The 18,221-nt window shown below is 50.4% G+C and overlaps 4 protein-coding genes across 4 annotated transcripts; 3 read left to right on the forward strand and 1 right to left on the reverse strand.

Moving 5' to 3' along the window:
* Positions 1-1,160: 1,160 nt before the first annotated feature.
* On the forward strand, positions 1,161-2,924 carry T069G_03696 (cytochrome p450 domain-containing protein; the record flags this gene model as incomplete). Its single annotated transcript, XM_056170906.1, has 7 exons — positions 1,161-1,217; positions 1,272-1,940; positions 2,003-2,047; positions 2,103-2,292; positions 2,346-2,442; positions 2,501-2,648; positions 2,697-2,924. 7 exons carry the CDS (start codon positions 1,161-1,163, stop codon positions 2,922-2,924), a joined length of 1,434 nt encoding a protein of 477 aa, XP_056031798.1.
* A 6,860-nt stretch (positions 2,925-9,784) lies between these two features.
* On the forward strand, positions 9,785-11,179 carry T069G_03697 (uncharacterized protein; the record flags this gene model as incomplete). Its single annotated transcript, XM_056170907.1, has 1 exon — positions 9,785-11,179. The coding sequence occupies one exon, from the start codon at positions 9,785-9,787 to the stop codon at positions 11,177-11,179; it is 1,395 nt and encodes a 464-aa protein (XP_056031799.1).
* A 1,578-nt stretch (positions 11,180-12,757) lies between these two features.
* T069G_03698 (enoyl-CoA hydratase/isomerase domain-containing protein) lies at positions 12,758-13,669 on the reverse strand (the record flags this gene model as incomplete). The annotated part of the gene is made up of 1 exon (XM_056170908.1): positions 12,758-13,669. One exon carries the CDS (start codon positions 13,667-13,669, stop codon positions 12,758-12,760), a length of 912 nt encoding a protein of 303 aa, XP_056031800.1.
* Positions 13,670-16,093: 2,424 nt separating this feature from the next.
* On the forward strand, positions 16,094-17,980 carry T069G_03699 (clr5 domain-containing protein; the record flags this gene model as incomplete). The annotated part of the gene is made up of 2 exons (XM_056170909.1): positions 16,094-16,209; positions 16,327-17,980. The coding sequence occupies 2 exons, from the start codon at positions 16,094-16,096 to the stop codon at positions 17,978-17,980; spliced, it is 1,770 nt and encodes a 589-aa protein (XP_056031801.1).
* Between the last annotated feature and the right edge of the window lie 241 nt (positions 17,981-18,221).

Here is an 18,221-nt window from a genome sequence, read left to right on the forward strand (position 1 = left end):
CGGTGCCAGATGCAACTCGCTAATTAGATCTGAATACGGATTCAGGGCCACAGATCCGGCAGCACGATCCAGGCTATCAAGTCGACGGCTAATTACTCAAAAAGGCGTCATCTGTACTAGATGAATCTCTACAATAGAACCATAGGGAATTGTAGATGGCCCATACATTGCTTCGCAGGACCTTGTACTCCATTTAGACTCTCTGGGAGATTTATTGGGGCCTATTTTCTATTTGTCATTTTAAGCTATAGCAAATTGAACCTTTATACCTACAATTGTGCAGTTGTATTGTTTGGCCGTCCTGCGATCCCTAACTCGTTTCCCTCTACTTGGTATTGATGACACCGACTGCTAACCATATCAGAGACTCTTAAGTTTGAAACAGGTTTAATAGTTGCTGGATAGGGTCTAATTATGTACAACATCAAATAGATAGCCGTACATTGAATGTAATCTTTGGCTACGTGCTAAAATTCTCATCTGCCTATGTACTTTGAGGTATATTATCGTAAAATAGAAGTATCCTACCATAAACTAGAGGCGTGTCTTGAAGCAGCGAGAAAGTGATTATGCTCCTAGATGAGATCATAGACATGATAGCTGCCCTGGAGTCGTGACAAAATGGTTTATATTGCGAACAGTTGGTAGAGGGATCCATGAAGTATAGTAGCAAGTTCCTCACTTAGCAGACACCTTCAACCCGGCCCTGAACGAGTCGCGAAGGATCAGGCAAAGTTCGCGGCGCCTCATTGGAATCCTACACCTGACTTCTATTGGATGTTTTCCTATAATCTCGCTGCGAGAGTCCTCTCATGCCATGCCGCCGTCCAGATTGCCGTTCCTGGATACATCTCGTATCCGCGGAATAATATGTCACTTAACCTAGCCATAACTACACTCAAGTCCGCGGAGCGCGGACAGTGTCTACTATGTAACGATACTTTAGAAACACTAAATTCTATTGCACTACATTTATATAATGCTCTTCCTCTGTCCGCTTTCCATCTCTTGGAATGCCAAATATTGAGAACACTCCATCACTCGTGCATTTCAGAGTAATTTCTGGTTACAAAATTGTTGTTGCGGTCTTCTTTGGGGCCGCAGTATGGCTTATTCGACTCCTCGTTATAGAAAGATCTCCAAAGCTAGACTTTCCCGTAATGGGCTCTGCGAGTGATAGCGAGTTCTCGCAAGCCGTTCTAAAAGGATTCGAAAAGGCAAGTCAATGGTTATCTGACATTACCGCCGCGAAAATACTGATAACATTTTAGTATCCAGATACTCCTTTCATTATCCCTGCCAACCCACAACTTGTTATCCTGCCCATGTCGATGTATATGGAATCGAAAACACATCCTGCGGCAGACGTTAGCGAGGAGAGGAATGAACGATTCATGGGCCACTGGACCCGTGCAGGTGTCCAAAATCCGGAGATTTACTCTGCCATCCGTCAAGATCTCTCAAAGAATCTCAACATTGTTCTGCCACTTATCCAGGATGAAACAAAGTATGCCTTCAAAGAGTTGAATATACAGTCAGACTGGACATCAGTCAACATCAATTCGGCCATGTTGAGGATGATCGCCCTGATTAGCGGACGGGTGTTCGTGGGAAGCCCGCTCAGTAGGAGCGAAGAATGGCTTGACGCATCCATCAACTACACAAGGACCCTTTCAAAAGTTCAAGATGACTATTTGGGTCTGGGTCCAGTATTGTCTAATATTGCGGCACCATTCCTGGGCTCTGTGTGGAGGGCAAGGTGGTACATGACGAAGGCTCAGACATGGATGAGGCCCCTTGTTGCCGAGATCCTTGCGTCGGAGAAAACAATGGACGGACCCTCCAAGGCTGGAATTACGGGATGCTTCATATCTTGGCTTCTGAAATATATCCCAGACGCCGACAAAACCGCCTCTAGAGTTGGTGAAGATCAAATGATTGTAAGAGAGCTATATGCGGCCTGAGCTCCATTAGGTATACTGGTTATCTGACACTACCGCAGGTATCATTTGCTGCCATCCATACTACTAGCAATACAGCTGCAATGGTGAGCAATTACGACTAGATTTTGTACACTGGCACGACTGATTATGTATACGCAGGCTATACTCGATCTTGCGTCTCGTCCTCAGTACATCGGGGAGCTTCGCGAAGAGGTTGAAACTGTGGTTGCAGAAGAAGGCGAGCAGAATGAAGACGGCAACATTTATCTTGGGAAGGCTGCTTTCGCAAAGATGAAGAAGCCTGATAGCTTCATCAAGGAGAGTCAACGTTTCAATAGTCTTGCATTCGGTATGAGGGACCATGGCCATGCATTCTAGAATCCCCAATCTGACCGCAATTAGTGACACCCGCCTACAAACTGTTGAACAACGCCACTTTCTCAAACGGAATCAAGCTGCCAAAGGGCACGCGTATAACCTTCCCTCACCACGGATTAGCGTGAGTTGCCATTATTGATTGCTATCTCGGAGCATAGGAATATCTGACATGAGAAAAGTATGTCAACAACGAATAAGTATTTGAGCTCCGAAAACAATGTGGAAGCTGGTAATGCCGGACCAGGTGTTTTTGACGGGTTCAGATACGCGAGGCTGAGGGAGCTCCCTGGGCTTGAATCGAAGCACCAGGCGGCCTCAACTGGTTTGGTAAGCTTCATGTCGTCAGAATTAGCTCTAGATGTGCTGACGATCTAGGACAGTCTCACATTCGGACATGGTCCACACGCTTGCCCTGGACGCTTTTTTGCCATTTACGAAGTGAAGAACTTGCTTGTTGAGTTATTGCTTAATTATGACTTCAGGCTTGCCGGCACTGGAGATGACCGTGACCAGGAGGCGATTCGCCCTGCCAATGTTGCGCACAAAATCTCTAATATGCCCAACCCCGGTGCCGTTCTTGAAGTCAGAGCTCGTAAAGCATAAACTGTAGAATGATGCAGAGTACTAAGTTGCTGAATACGAAGACAACTTGGCAACAACGACGTTTAGAAGGTATTCGAGTACATGAAACAACATTGAAGTAAAATATCAGGGACTTCTCCTATTACGTGTGCACCTAGTTACTCCTCCTCCTTACTCCTTAGTAAGTTATTTCCTCTCCATATTGCCATTTTACTTAGAATTTAGTTATAGACCTTACTTATTTGTGTTGAAGCTTAACACCTTTGATTTTGTTTATTTCTCCCCTTACTCACTTATTTATTTATAATCCTTTAATAAACGGCGGGTGCATTTTATAAAACAAGCGTTTGCTCTAGACCCTTCCGGCTACCCCTGTGTCCTAGCTTTTAGAATTCCCAAGAGATGTCCAGTGTTCAAGGGCACATTTAACGTTTCTGAGCTAGATTTATATCCCGAGAGCGCAGTCTTGGGCCCAGTTCACTGCAATATTTATTTCGGGTGAGAGCTTCTATATCATACCGTACTCCATGTGGTTTATCAAGAAGACAAGGCTTCTTTACAACGCATTTGTAGCTGTATTTGATCCATATCGGCAAAAACTGGATGAGAATATCTCTTTCCTGGGGATCATTGGCAACGATGATTATACCATATCGGGTATATACTGCGATAGGCTTCGCGGTTGTCAGTATAGATCCTCACGGCTCACCCAGTGTTTGGTATGAGCCAAAGAATCTATCCAAATCGCTCTCCTTCGGCGGATTACTTATAACCTAGTCATCAATGATTGGCCGGGATAGGGGGGTTTTTTTTTTATATATCTTTGATACTTGCCAACCTAGAGGGAAGCCAGTACATGTTCCTGCCAAGGGATTTCCAGATAATGTGGCCGGCTCAGACGGATTAGTCGCGCCTCAAAAGTATGATGGAGAGGTGTTACTGCGGGCTGATGAGCCCTTTGGTATTCGCGTGTTTGGAAGCGATGATGGGTGGACAAGCGCCGAGAACTGCTCTTCTCGTATATTCGACAGTCTAGATTGCTCATAGCCAGACTGCTTGATCTAGACTCTCTTTCTAAATGCCTCTCATCTAGACTCAGGCCATCTAGATCGGAGGGAAACAGCCATCTGATCCCCAAGCTCTTAATGCTCGAAATAAAACGCCTAGATGGCTACCCGGCAAGTCCATATATGACGGTGGTAAGTTAGTCTTGATAAAAGCTAATAGTCGCTTGAGGGCTCCAAATGCGTCTCTGCCTTCACAGACTACTAGTTGTGCAACTCCCATTTATCCTAAAACCCCGATATTCGACATGACATTTTATGACTTGGCCCGGTAAAAAGAACCATATCTCTCTTAAACTAGGAGCTGCGGAATTTCGATAGCCCAAGACTGGCTGAGGAGTTGAGGTTACAATAGTTATCTCATCTATATAGGAAGTTTAGGAATCAAGCGACCTAAAGTGCTTAGCGTTTGGGATTATCTTATAGCAATATGTTCAGTCACAGCTTCTCATGTAAGCCATCTGGCGTGGATTTACTGATACTACAGATATGGGGTAGGTTTTGTATATAGTCTGAGCGACTATTTGTAAAACATGGATATGAACCTCAGGGTGGCAATTAAAAGTAGGTAGTTATCGCAAGCGACAAAAGGATCATATCACTAGGCACCGAGTTCTAGCTTGCTTACGAAGTTATTAGTCTGCTTGGAGAAAGCAGTCCGTTGGTTCTGTATCTTTTTCTCTCCAAGAATCGACCATTACTTGCACGATCGCAGCGAATTTTGTCCCCCGCAATGGACACTAACAAGCAAGCGCCTAAGTAGTGAAAGAGGGGTTTTGAGTGACTCGCATTATCGGTGATCTGATCGATGAGAGAGGGGAAACAATAGCACATGTACATCGCATGGACCAAGATTGGAGGATACTAGCAGTATCATAGCTGTTTGACCAGCTGACTAGACCGCGTGGTGACGACCTGCTTAGTGGCGGAGCACTTTAACGCGTCCTTCTTGGCAGCTTTTGCAAAGCAAGTGGACGATGGAAGCAGGAGTTGGGGCGGAGCTGCGGGCACATGAGGAACTCTGTTGCTTGTTGCTCAAAAGCTGTGGTACGAGATAAGAGCGCCTAGCAGGAGGGATCGTGAGGAATTAATATCGCGGCCTCCATTTGGAATCCTCAGCCGGGCTCATGTGACTCCGCCTACACTGAATGCGCGTACAGTATATCCGTTATGGGAATGTGATGTGGCTTGGCCGGCATGTAAAGCGTGTAGCGAGCGTACAGTATGTATGGACAGAACGGAACCAGATAGACAAGGCCTTGCGAGGCTGCCGATGTGCGGCTGAGATGAGCTTGAGGCTGGCGGCACATTTACTTTGTTCTCACTTGAACCTGAAAAAACTGTCATCGAGCATCCCATCGCCGGACCTCCAGCGGGGCCGAGTCGGGCACAGAACCATTCAGTAGCGCACGGCGGGTGGTGGTCAGCGGCATGGAGCGATTGGCTGCCAAACAGCCGGAACCTCAGGCAAGTGAGGAGGAGGCTGTTGATGGTTTCTGGCCAAGGCACGGACTCGAAAGCTGCATCGAGTTGAGCCGCGCCCGAGAGGCTAGCCGGGCCAATAAAGGACGGAGATGGGACAAATCATGAGAGACGAGTGATGACAAGAACGTGATGGGGGCAAAGCAAGCGATGGGCAAAACAGGATAATTCCCGAGCAACAACAACAACGCCATCGTAAGATAAGTGAATGGTGCTCGTACTACGCGTAGATTAAAATGGAGGGGCAGCTTTGCCCCGAGTGGTTGCAATCAATTGATGGCCGTCCAACAAGGCAGAAGCGAGCAACAAGACAAGAACCAAGAACAAGAGGAGCTGAAGCTGAAGCGAAGCTGTCGGGCTTTTGGGGGTCCCGTCACTCCCGGCCCGCGAATGGCGAGCGAGCCGCGGCATGAGTGGCCGAGATGGAATTGTCACAAGCCACAAGTTTGTTTGTTGACGGCTGGAGCGGGTCGTTCTTTAGTCGGCGACGCTATCAAGAGGTGCCCCGGACGAATGGCGTGGGATAGCGCAGCTAGCTTTGGAGGGGAGCTACCAGTGTTAGTTGGTAGTAGTAGATTGAAAGTGACACCGAGAGATGGGCAGATGGTGATGGATGGATGGACGGAAGCGATGGAAGTGAAGCGGGCACAGACACAGACACAGACACAGACAGAAGACAAGAGAGGAGGGGATCAGAGACACACGAGAGACACAGACCGACAAGAGAGGCGGGGGGGACGAGCGGGGGGAGAATCCGAGTCTGCTTTTCCCAACTGCCGTTTTCACACTCTCTCTTTGTATGGCCATGTAAGCTGAACCATTGCATCGAGCAGGGCTTAGTCACTCAAGGACTGAAGTGTGAGGTGCGTCGGCATGTCACTCGGGCGCTTGCATCCCCCGTATTGCATCCACGTCGTGTTGGACATCATGTGTTTTGCTCTTCCACCGCCTCGACGCGCATATCCTGTCCTGTCCTGTCCTGTCCTGTCCTGTCCTGTCCTGTACAGTACGAGCACGCACGCACATGCATCTCAACGGTAAATACAAGCACGCACGAGTACGTACCGCTGCTGCTGCTAGGGGTGCAGGTGGCGAAGAAAGGGAGCAAGCAGAAAGGAGAGAGTCCAAGTGCTTGAGTTGTTTTTTTCCCTTCTTTTTTTTTTTTTTTTGCCTGTTTCTTTTCTTATCACAAACGGGGCCCCCCATCACGGAGGCGAGGCGGTAGAGAAAGGCGGTGGCAGCGCTGCCTGCATATGGCTCTCGTCCCATGCCGTGTCGTTCCCTGCCTGTATGTAATCCTGCGATCCAATCCAGGCACAGGAACGGGAAACAGGAACAGCTCACCGGTGCAGCGCAGCAGCTGCTGGGCCTATGCAGATCATTTACCGCCAGATTGAAGCGTTCTGGCGCGCCGCCGCGAGAATCAATCCGGATTTGCTGCATGCCGCCTCCGGGGCAACTCGGCAGAATTCCTGGGCGGGCTTCAACTGAGACACGCATATCATCTATGAGTGCTTTGGCACAGCACAACTTACATACATATGAGTACATACATACGTGTAGTGAATGATGTATGCGATGCAGTGGTAATAACAGTGAAACGTGGAAGCGCTCAAGTGTGAGTGTGATAATAGAATCCTACCTGCAGGCAGCTCAAGCAGGATTATTAGTTGGTGCATCCAGCAATAAAGGCATTGCATCAATGTCTCTCTCAATCATACTGGACATTATGATTGCACAGTGCTAGGTTGATTCGCTTTCGCTTTCGCCAAGAGGCCCCAAATAGCAGCCCGTAAAAACTGGCGATCGGTCATGGCCCTGTCTTGGGTCCCCGGGAGATGCATCCAGCTGCAACTATTTGTTGCCAGTACGAGTAGACCTAAATAGTTACCGTCTCTATCGTATTACCGCCCAGGCGATGCTACGATACATTGGAGCCAGTCGCGGGAGGCGGCAAGACGAAAAACACGCAGCAAAGCGGGGAGGGCCAAGGTTGGCCGTTGGCGGTGGACTCTGAGACTGAAGAGCACGGCGCAAATTCCAGCTTGGCCGGCAGAGCTAGCAGCTACTATTTGATTCATGTTTCCATCAGTTCTCTCGTGCATTCAATCTTCTCCATCGCGTCATGCCATGCGAGTGCATTGAGCGGTGTTCGCCTGCAGCTGCGCGCTTTTACAGGACTGGATACTTGGACTGTGCGTGCGAGGGAGTCTCCAGCCGTAGGCACCGACATGTCCGTATGTACTTCGTGCATATAGCATTGAGGGACCCGGAAATGGGCGGTGATGAGCTTTAATCAACCATCAATGAATGACTTCATGATTCATTTCATCACGATTCATTTCATTCTGCGTGTGGGCGCTGGTGGCCCTTTTCATTAAATAGATAGCAAGATGGGGGAAGCGGCATTATTTCATTTGCCCAGCTCGAGGCGCAGCCACCGTTCGATATCAAAGGATCGTGGATTAATGTAAAGTGCTTCGTAACAAGCTAGCTGTACCTGGTACGGAGTCCGGGATCCAGCTGCCAGTGTAATCCGGGCTGCCGCCCTCCCCATCTGAGGGTACCAAGTACATGGGACGGTTCGGCGACCCGCAAGTGCAGCAAACCGCCACAAGCAGAGCAAGGGGCCAGCATCATGACCGCCTTTCCTGACCAGCAGCCTGTCTGTGTGTCAATTTAAAAAAGAGGGGCAGAAAACGGGCACAAGAAGCAACAGGGCAGCAGGGCAGAAAGAGGGACAAAGAAGAAGAAGAAGCGCGAAAAACGGGCGCCATTCCGAGAATCCCATGGGATGGGAACCGGACGCCTTCGGGGCCACGGCGTCTGGCTTGAGACATTTGCCAACTTTTGTCGCTTTGGGCAAAGTTTATTACCGCCCCAAGTTTGCGGTAATTTGTTTTCGGACAGCAAGAGTCGCCCGCGACATGAATGGTTTCTTTTTGGGAACTGGGAGCTGGAAATGGAAATGGAAGAACCAGACCAAGGCCCTTGCTGTAATTTGATGCTCGGCGCTCGTTACAGAAAGTACTCGTACGGCTGGGCTCGCTAATGGTAGACGAGAGTACGAGCAATTTACAACAGGCCACGAGTAATATTACCCAGGCGGTACATCAATCTCGTTGAATGGAAATAGTGCCTCACCCCCTGCCCGCATCCCCACAGCTATCGCGACGGCCCAGGGTTCTGTTGGCCCGGCGGAACGTCTGGAAACGCTGTCGAAGGCGGCCCCCCGGCCTGGCGCTGTTGCTCGCCGCTTTCTGTCGCGTCCACGTGCCGCCGGGAGAGACAGATTGATTAATTGAGGCTGGGGGGAAAGAGATGACGAGGAAGAAGAGGGCTTGGGCACACGAAGGATCACTGTAATCGTAATCGTCGTGTTAGTGGTCGGAGTGCGTGTTGATGTTTGACACGCTTCCGTCGAGGCGCTGCCGTGCCCGAAACGGACCATCCCAAGACGCCAGGCCGGAGCAGCTGGAACCGTTTTCTGGGCCCGACTGCGACAGCAACAATGAGAAACATGACACCCAACCCATCAGATCCGTTTTCGACTCGACCAAGCTCGAATCGTGCTGTGTAAGTCGCCACCAACCAACACCAACACCGCCTTGGCCGCAAGCACCGCACCGTCGTAATCAGACCCCGGCCTGTCCTGTAGCGCTAGCCCCCTCCTTCCAGGTCCTTACCGACAGTGCCAGTGCCCGCTATCAGCGCCGCATCCAGCGCCTGCGACGGTGCCTGTTCAGGTCCTTTTTAGAGCACTGCATCCCTCCTCCCCCCCGGACCACCGCTCATCCTCGGCCTCACCATATCCCAAGCATCACATAACCTCGCCCCTTTCCCTTGACGGCCCCGTTTTGCTCCTTTTCTCCCCCTCCAACCCCCGGCCAGTTCAAGAAGCGTTCGAACCTGGTCGCCCTTTGCCTTGGGTCCTTTGGGGTGCGTTTCCGGGTGCCCAATGCGTACATCCGGTGGATCCTCGCTGTCCGTCGCCGTGTAACTCGTCCCCAAACCCATCCATACAAGTGCAAGGAACCACGGCAACAATGGCTTGCAGTCGGTGTAGGTAGATGCTACAGGAAACCCGACGAAACGAATCTCGGTGCTTTTCGACAGGGGGGGCCGCAGTTGTGGGCTCTCGTGCAATCCGAAACTTAAAACAAGAACCCAGAAGGAAGCATATTCGAAACTTCATCTCATCCTCTCGTTTGTTGCGTTTGCTGCGTTGCGTTGCGTTGTCTGTCTTGAGCTGCGTTGCTTTGAGCTGCGTTGCGTCTATACATAATTCGACACCACACAACACAGCACAACCAAACACACACACACATACCCCAGATGGCCATGGCTTCATCATTACAACAGACGCAGCCGTCGGGCCTGAGCAGCCATGGCAAGCTCACCAAGTCGCGCAGCCGCATCGTCGTCAAGCCCATCCTCAAGCGCCTGCACCACGTCCACTCCCACTCGGAGCGCAACTCGCTGGACCTCAACCGCGGCTGGGACGACCAGCCCGTGGCCACGACGCCCGAGCTCGAGTACAGCTCCTTCGATTTTGGCTCGCGCGATCTCGACGACCTGACCAGCGACCGCCGGCTCTACTCCAACTACCCAGCTGCGCCAGCTGCCGGCGCAAAGCTCGTCCGCGACGTCAGCTTCACAGATGTCGGCCCTGTGGCGCCTGGCCTTGGCCGCGCAAACACCTTTTCTTCTTCTCATGCGCGCTCAACCAGCGGCAATTCCGTCTCAGCCACTGCTGCCCGCATCGGATCCTTCATCCACCCTTCAAGGCAGATGCCCCGGACCTCGACGCCGCCTTTGAACTCGTACGCCAACTCGGTTGTGTCGCTGGACAACGGCCTGACGGGCCAGCAGCGGGATTTGACAGCTGCCATCGCCGAGAGCGACAGCGGCGACAACGACGAGCTTGACTTTGACGAGCCGCTGGCCTCGCCCACCTCTCTGCGTCTCTCTCAATCCGAGTCTAACCCAGCCGGCGCCGCGGCAACAAAGAAGCTCTCATACTCCTCCAGCCTCAGGTCCAACTCGCCCAACTCAAAACCAACGGCCACTGGCCGCCCATCTCTGTCCGGAAGCCAGCGCACCAGCTCGGATGGCCCTTCAGTGAGGGCTGCCACCACTCGCTCCAACTCGGGCCCCTCTGTACAACGTCTCACCCAAGGCGCTGTGAATCACCAATCCACTGCAAACGAGGGTGCTTCTGTGCCATTGCTCATCTCTACCACGCAGCAAAAGACTGCCTCCAACCCCATCTGCTCTACAACACCCACATCCCCTTTCCGCGCTTCTCTAGACATGAATGGTTTCCGCCTTCGCTCACGGAGCGAGATGGACACGTCCACCCGCCAGGAGCAGGTCCGCGAGGCCCGTCGCAAGTTCGAGGCCAAGGAGAAGGAAAAGGAAGAAAAGTATGCTCGTGAGCAGATCCTCAAGCGGGAGCGTGCTGCCGCCAAGGAAGCCCACAAGAATGAGCGGGCGCAGGCTCAGAAGCGAAAGACGAGCTTTGGACACACCAGCACCCTCTCCAGCGCGAGAAACTCGTCCAGCGTCCGCGAAAAGACCGAGTCCGATCCGCTCAACGGAGGCCAGGCGCAAGAGCCGCAGTTCCAGGCCCCCTCCAGAAGCAAGACGGCCAAGCGCAGGACAAACAGCCTCTGGACCGCCTTCATGCTTTGGCTGAGAACCCGCCTTCTTAAGCTGGCCAGGCGATAGGAGAGCCAGAACCCTTTCAAGGCTTCTCAGAAGAGCAGTGACAAAGCGCAGGCTGCTTCCAATTCCGACTGCTACATTATATCAACAACCTACACTCAACGCGCACGGGTCCGTTCAACCGCTGGATTCGATTAATCGGTAGCCTACCGCTACTAAACATTTTCCTATTGCCTCGGCCATTTACTGAGGACATACATACACCACACGTATGTGTGTATGTATAATTATTTCTCCTTCGCCCTCATACCACTCATCATCAATCGATTTAGCGAATCATATGAAACTACTAGCGAGGCTGAGATGCTGGATTTTGCCAACATCTCCATTATTTATGATTTTTTTTCTCTTTTTCTCTCACGGCCCTTTGATACAGATGGGGAGCAACAGACCCCAGGCGAACGCAGCATCTGGCAATGCCGTTTTTTATCATCTTTTGACGCGAATCACAATGCAAACTTGTCTTTCTGCGAGGCGTTACGGAAACCGGAATTAGTACAAGCATAAGGGCGGAAATGTTTGACAGCTTTTTTTTTCTTTAATCTCTCACTCACACACATTTGTTGAGTTTTGATGAAATTTTTCTATACTTGACCCATTTCGCTTGGGTCCATTACGAATTGCATACAGGAGGAAATACACATTTTAGGGGCATCAATGCTTTGGAGCGTTAGAACAGGAAAGGAGAATTTCCTTGGGAGCCCAAGCAAATAACAAAGAAACAAACCAACAAATTAACAAAACATTACGAATTTTTTCACCAAAAAAATTTGAATATCATGGACAGACTTTTTGGAGAAAGTAGGACGATTTGGTCTTGTCCCAAAGGTGGCTTCTTGTTCGGAGATTGGTTACGGATCGCTTGGGGAAGTGTCTTGGATTTGACGCTCGTGAGTTTTCGGGGAGGCAGTTTTGGCGGAGGTTGGATGGGGATTAATAGAGGCGAGGGATCCGTACAATCTGTAGTTGTTGTTTTAGGCTAGTTGGTGTGGAATACGAACAAGTTGGCACTCAAAAATCTGGTTTCTCGCCTTTCGTGTGCATGTTTTTGTTTTTGTTGTTTTTGAAGCGGGCATGTGGGATGTCATATGCAACAGGCAGGCTATTGGAGCGGCTGTATTGATTGGTTCAACTTTGGGGATGTTTGTTTACGGATCTTTTAAACGACAGGTCGTTCATGTTTACAAGTGGAGTGGCATCATTGTACATGAACGAATGATGTGATTCGCTGGAAAGGGCTTTTGCCTAATGGGGATCACCAGGGGCGCAGCGATGATCTTGAGGTTTGGAGCGTGTTTTTTGTGTGGTTGCACTCGGGGAAGTGGGTGGGCTGGTGGTGAGGGGAACGGTGAGGCTCGGTGAATGTGACAGTTTGCAGGTGTCGTGAATTCTTGAGACGTAGATTTTGATCACGCTTGTTTGAGACGGTGACTACATATGTGCTCACTCGTTTGAATAATGTGGTATTATTAGATGTATTGTTGACATGGCTTACGCACTTGTACATATCATCATCATGTCTCTCTACTATACTGCAAGATATTTGTCTCTTCTTTATATTTTTGCATCTTCTCTCGTCATTCAAAGCTTTGATCTTGGCCTCACGTCCACTGCCGCCCACCAAGGATATCCCGGAGGAGCATTCTCATCAATGGTGTCCTTAAACTCAGGCTTTCTCTTCTGCAGAAAGCTCTCGATGCCCTCCCTCGCATCGTTGCTCCTCACAAGCGAGTAAAACATCTTGCTCTCCACCAGATGCGCCTCCTCTGGCGTTGCCGGCGCCCGGTAGATCTGGTTCTTCATCACCGTGGCCGACACCATGCTCACATTGGCAGCAATCTCATCCGCAATCTTGAGCGCCGTGGGGAGCACCTGGTCCGCCTCGACGACCTCACTAAAGAGCCCGTCAAAGAGCTTGTGGCCCGCGGGATAGACGCCGCCCGTGGTGGCCAGGTGCAGGGCCTTTGCGGTGCCAATGAGGCGAGGCAGGAAGAAGCTGCTGCAGGCCTCAAGACAGAAGCCGCGCTGGCCAAAGACGAAGCCGACTTTAGCGTCCTTGCTAGCGACGCGGATGTTTGCGGGGAGGGTCATGGTGATGCCGACGCCGACGGCGGAGCCGTTGAGGGCTGCGACGACGGGCTTGGTGCAGCGGTGGATGGCGAGGCTGACCTGCCCCCCCTCGTCGCGGTGCTGGTCCGGAGAAGAAGAGATCTGGCCGCCGGCGTTGAAGTCCATTCCCGCGCAGAAGAACTTGTTGGAAGGGTCGGAGGAGGTGAAGACGATGGCCTTGACGCGGGGGTCGGACGAGAGCTGGTCAAAGGCGGCGATGAGGGACGTAGCCATTTCCTGGGTGAAGGCGTTGCGGGCGGCGGGACGGTGAAGCTTGAGGATGATGACGGGGGTGACGGTCGGGGAGGAGGCTGGGTGGTGGGAGAATTGGAGGGTGGGGAGGGTGAAGGTGTTGTAGCTGGCGGGGAGGTTGGAGGAAGCCATTGTGGTGATGAATTTCTCTCCCTGTCTTGATGGTGTAGATGGTGTAGATGGTGTAGATGTGAGATATGCGAGATCTTAGTGTTGAGGTTGATGCGAGGTATGTAGAAGACGGGAGGTTTGAGATGGCTCGATGGGGGTTGAGCGCTTGATATGAGAATTATAATGATTAACTGAGACCTCGGTATATAAGGCGCGGAATGAAGTCAATGGCGGATGAGATGAGATGAGATGTGAGATTCATTTCTCTTGTCGATAGATAGATATTCATCGTCCACAAGAGCTCATGATGACAGTCTGCAACGCGTTTGCCGTGGACCTCGGCTCCCCACACTCTGCCGCAGCCGAACTATCACCGTTTAGGTCTAGCCTTGAATGTTGTACTTCGGTACTCGGGTAGGTCTCCACTACCTGGAGGCGCCTCGAGATTCGGATTAGTTTGGATCGAGTTTATATGCTATTAGTGGAATTTTAAGGTTTGCGATTGGTATAAGTCGCGTTTGTAATGTGATAACGTGAAGCGGTTTTCTAGTGACTTACTTAGAGAGGCTCTCCTATCCATCTCCGTATCACCGCTATGAATGGAACAGGTATGTCTCCCCTATCACCCAAGTTTATGGCATGGAAGGAATAAGAATTGAGTAGGGCCGATAATGCAGGCAGACTGTTATTATTATCCATCAAGGTAGTTCACGAAGAAGTAACTGAAGCCTAGTAGAATATTCTAGATTAAATAGTATAACGCTGTTGCCTCAAATATCGCCGATCATGGAGCGGTAGTATTGATGTCAGTGATCACTTAGGCATGTGAAATCACGACACTGCTCCTGCTTCCATGATTTACTCTGAAACGGAGAAAAACTGTAAACCCATGGCCGCGTAATCAAAGCCTCTCTATGTAACTGTACTACAACGCAACAGAACCCAAATTTGGGCTCAACAATTGTGACCCATTAAGTACGAGAGCTGGTGGATTTAATAGTTCGAGATCGTTATCCAAGAGCATATTTCATATCAACTTCAACCCCAACAGTGGAGAGTATCTTCAAAGCTAATGGAACCCACATGAACACTACGCAGCTCGATGTTGATATACACCGTGAATATGCCGAGAGGGAGAAAGATGGCGTGGATATTTGGGCCGATATGGAAAGCCTAATGCTCTCTGGATTTGGAAGCTCAAAAAGAGGTGTTCCGTGGGCCTAATCTCGCCCTAAAGTATAATCACACGAGCAGTATAAGTAAATCACTCTCCCATCCAAAAAGAGATAGGCCCTCTTTTTCTCTTCGCATCAAGCAGGGGTTCTAGCCTCATTGGAAGCCATATTCGCACCGATTGGGCGAATTATTTGGGTCTTGGAGGTGATGAAAGAGCCCTTGCTCTGAAATCCCATTTTATTTGTCTCTTGACTTGTGTTAATGCTGTCGTGCAGAATGTTCCAACGAAAGCGAGGGAGTTGAGCCTTGGAGATCACATCTCGGATCATCTAGCACGAAGCCGCATTTCCCTCTCCACGGCAGCCATGTTGAAGTAGGGCCCCAAACCAATCAATCACACCACATCTCACGGGATCTATAGCCATAACTTGAGCAGCTACAAGGATCAACAGACACCCGCAAGTCCTCAATATGTCATGGCTATAGTACACTCCGCAGGCATCTAATTTGTTAGCTTGGTACTTTTCAGGTTGTGAGTGGCAAGTTGATGACAATCAATACCAAGCTAACAAAGTAGATGCTGGCGGAGTGTACCTATGCGTGCGGCCGTTAGGGAAGATGACGTGGGGGGCAGATTGGCACAGGGGGAAACAAACGACTTGGCCAATGAGGAATGAACTAATGATGGGATCAGGAAGTCGACGGACCGAATCGGACTCAGGTGGCAGGGCTATGCGATCGAATTCTCACGAGTTAAACAGAGCTACGACTGCCTAGTATAAGTGCTCATGATGAGAAAGATGGGAAAGATGAGAATTCGCCTCATTGTCCTCTAGCTTCGATTGCCTGCCTAGCTGCCGCTAGTCCTATCTTGTCCAATGACGTCTAATTGATCGATATATTTGTCCTTTAATCGTCTTCTCCCTTTGCACCTTGATACGTTGTGGCTTGCGGCGCGTGAAAAACAACCTTGGAAGTTTCCCATTGTAGACATAATTGCACCGAGAACCAAAAATAGCCCCATTTCTGCTTACCTAACCTACCTGTACCGCGTGCTATAAAGCGTGCCTGCTCCCCAAACAGGCTAGACCTGCCATATCAGCCAAGTACTTAGGCACTACATGGACCACTATTTAGGTCCAGAGATCCCAGATTCCTAGCGGCAGCGATCCCTCTCCACTGGGATTTTGCCAGTGCATTTGCATTTGCATCTGCATCCAACCGCCCTCACCATCTGACCTGGCATGCATCCCACGCGTTTCCGTCGCAATGGTTTATGAGTGGGAGAAGCACAGGGAAGTCATCTTCCAGCTGTATATCCAAGATGGCCGGTCCTTGAGTCAGGTCATGATTCAGCTAGCCAGCGAGTATAGCTTCAGGCCCAAGTAAGTTAAATCGGCGAGTCCAGTTCCCCCATCAACTACAGCGCCCTCTGCGTGTCGTGGATCATCCAACATCATGGGTCGTAGTTGGCGGCAGCGGAAACTAACATTCTGCTGTAGGAAACGAGCATTGCAGGATCAACTCAAGAAATGGGGGTTTCTCAAGAAACAGCACCAAGTCAAGCCCGACGTCCCGCCGGGTCGGGTCACGGAGCTTTGGGAGCAGAACTTGTCGTGGCTACAGATAGCCCAACAGCTCCAACAAGAGGGCTTTCAAGTGACTGAACAGGAAGTCGCCAAACTAGGCAAGGCCATGGGATTATACAATAGGCAAGGGGCCAGAGTTAGGTCCAAGTCTACCCAAAGCGGCATATCACAACCCTCTCCCGGGAGCTATTTTGATGGCGATTACGCAGGAGATGAATCCATGGTGCCTCGCCGTAATTCATCTGTATCATCAATTGAGTATTTTACTCCAAGATCCAAGGAGCCTGGAGATGCGATGAACCCAAACAGGATCACAGGGCATTCTCTGCGTCGTCGCAAGTCTGAAATGACGCTTACGGCGGCTAAACGCATGCTGGGAATAGATGACGAAAAAATTGCGGCACTCCGTAATACATTTACGGCTATCTGCAACCGCAGGGGTATTCGCTCAAAATCCCACACGACTGAAAAATGGGATGAAGCAATAAGGGACCTGTTGCATGAGCACCCTGAATTATACCCCAGAGTGGGTACGTCCCCTGAGAACGTCGAGAGAAACATGAAAGCCTTGCATATCATGTGCAGAAATTTTGCGAAAACAGAGCGTTTGGGGCCAAAGATGACGCAAACAGACGCCAAAAATGCCTTGGGATTAAATCCTGAGGAGGCTAGGGTGGCACGAGAGATCATGATTACCCTTCTTAAAACAGGAGGGTTCGGAGACAAGCTCGCTGTGACGCCCACGCCTGATGCTTGGGAGTTGTTGATGGACCGCTGGGGCACCCGGTACGACAAGATTGGCAGGGCTAGGGCTTTGATCGAATCAGGTAACGATCCAGACGAGAAGAAACAAAAGGCATTGGTTGTGTTGTCGCGGGACGTCTTGAAGAGGCTCCGCGATGATCGCCCTTCTCGACAGGCCAAAAGGAAGAGTGTCGACGACATGGATACGCTGCACTCAAAGCGTCCTCATGCCGACAATACGGACGTGAACCTGTACACTGGGGAGTTGGAAACCCAGCCACAGCAAAATCCTCAGTTGTCTTTTGATGGAGCAGGCGTGGGAAATTATTCACCAATGAAGACGTTTGATAATGTGCCTGAGAGTCCATTTACTTTCCAGGCAACGTCGAGCCCTGACACCGGCACCATGAATCCTTATCAACCGGTTCAGCCTTCATCTGGCAATTTTCCCTTGCATGAGGCACGGATATACGGTTTTCACGGGCACGCGAATATGTCGTTACCCGACATGTCGCAGTATCAGTCTCCCCCTGAGGCTCCGCTCCCCGGATTTGCGCACGCGAGCTTCACGGGTGCTCCCTATGCCACTCAGTCGCATGGCAATGCGTCATTTCATGCAGTGGCTTCAGGGCAGTGGCCCGCCGTTGACGACACTCCTGGCGTGCTTGGAGGTCCACCCAACGACGGCTCTGACGGTACTATGACGCTCGCCAATGGCCATGGTCACTTTGAAGCCCATTCATGGCCTCAAACGTCCATAGATGAAGCGGCATCTGCATATTGGCAACAGTTGATTACCGACTCGGCTGGACATCGGGCATAGAGTATCGTCTGAGCAATGCCGCTTTATCTAAGAGTAAGAAGGGCTCAATCTTTTATTTCTTTTTCTTTTCCTCACCTCTTATCTTTTCTTGGCGTTACTTTTTTTTTTTTCTCGCCCATGTTTTTTCCTTCTTTTTGGTCATCCCCCTTTTCATTTTGGACTTTACTTTGATTTTGGTTTTTTGACTCATAACGCACGCATGGATGACAGCAAGAAAGCTGTATAGATGTCGTTGGAAGTC

Source organism: Trichoderma breve, chromosome 2 (assembly GCF_028502605.1).
Source record: "Trichoderma breve strain T069 chromosome 2, whole genome shotgun sequence".
Classification (NCBI taxonomy): Eukaryota; Fungi; Ascomycota; class Sordariomycetes; order Hypocreales; family Hypocreaceae; genus Trichoderma; species Trichoderma breve.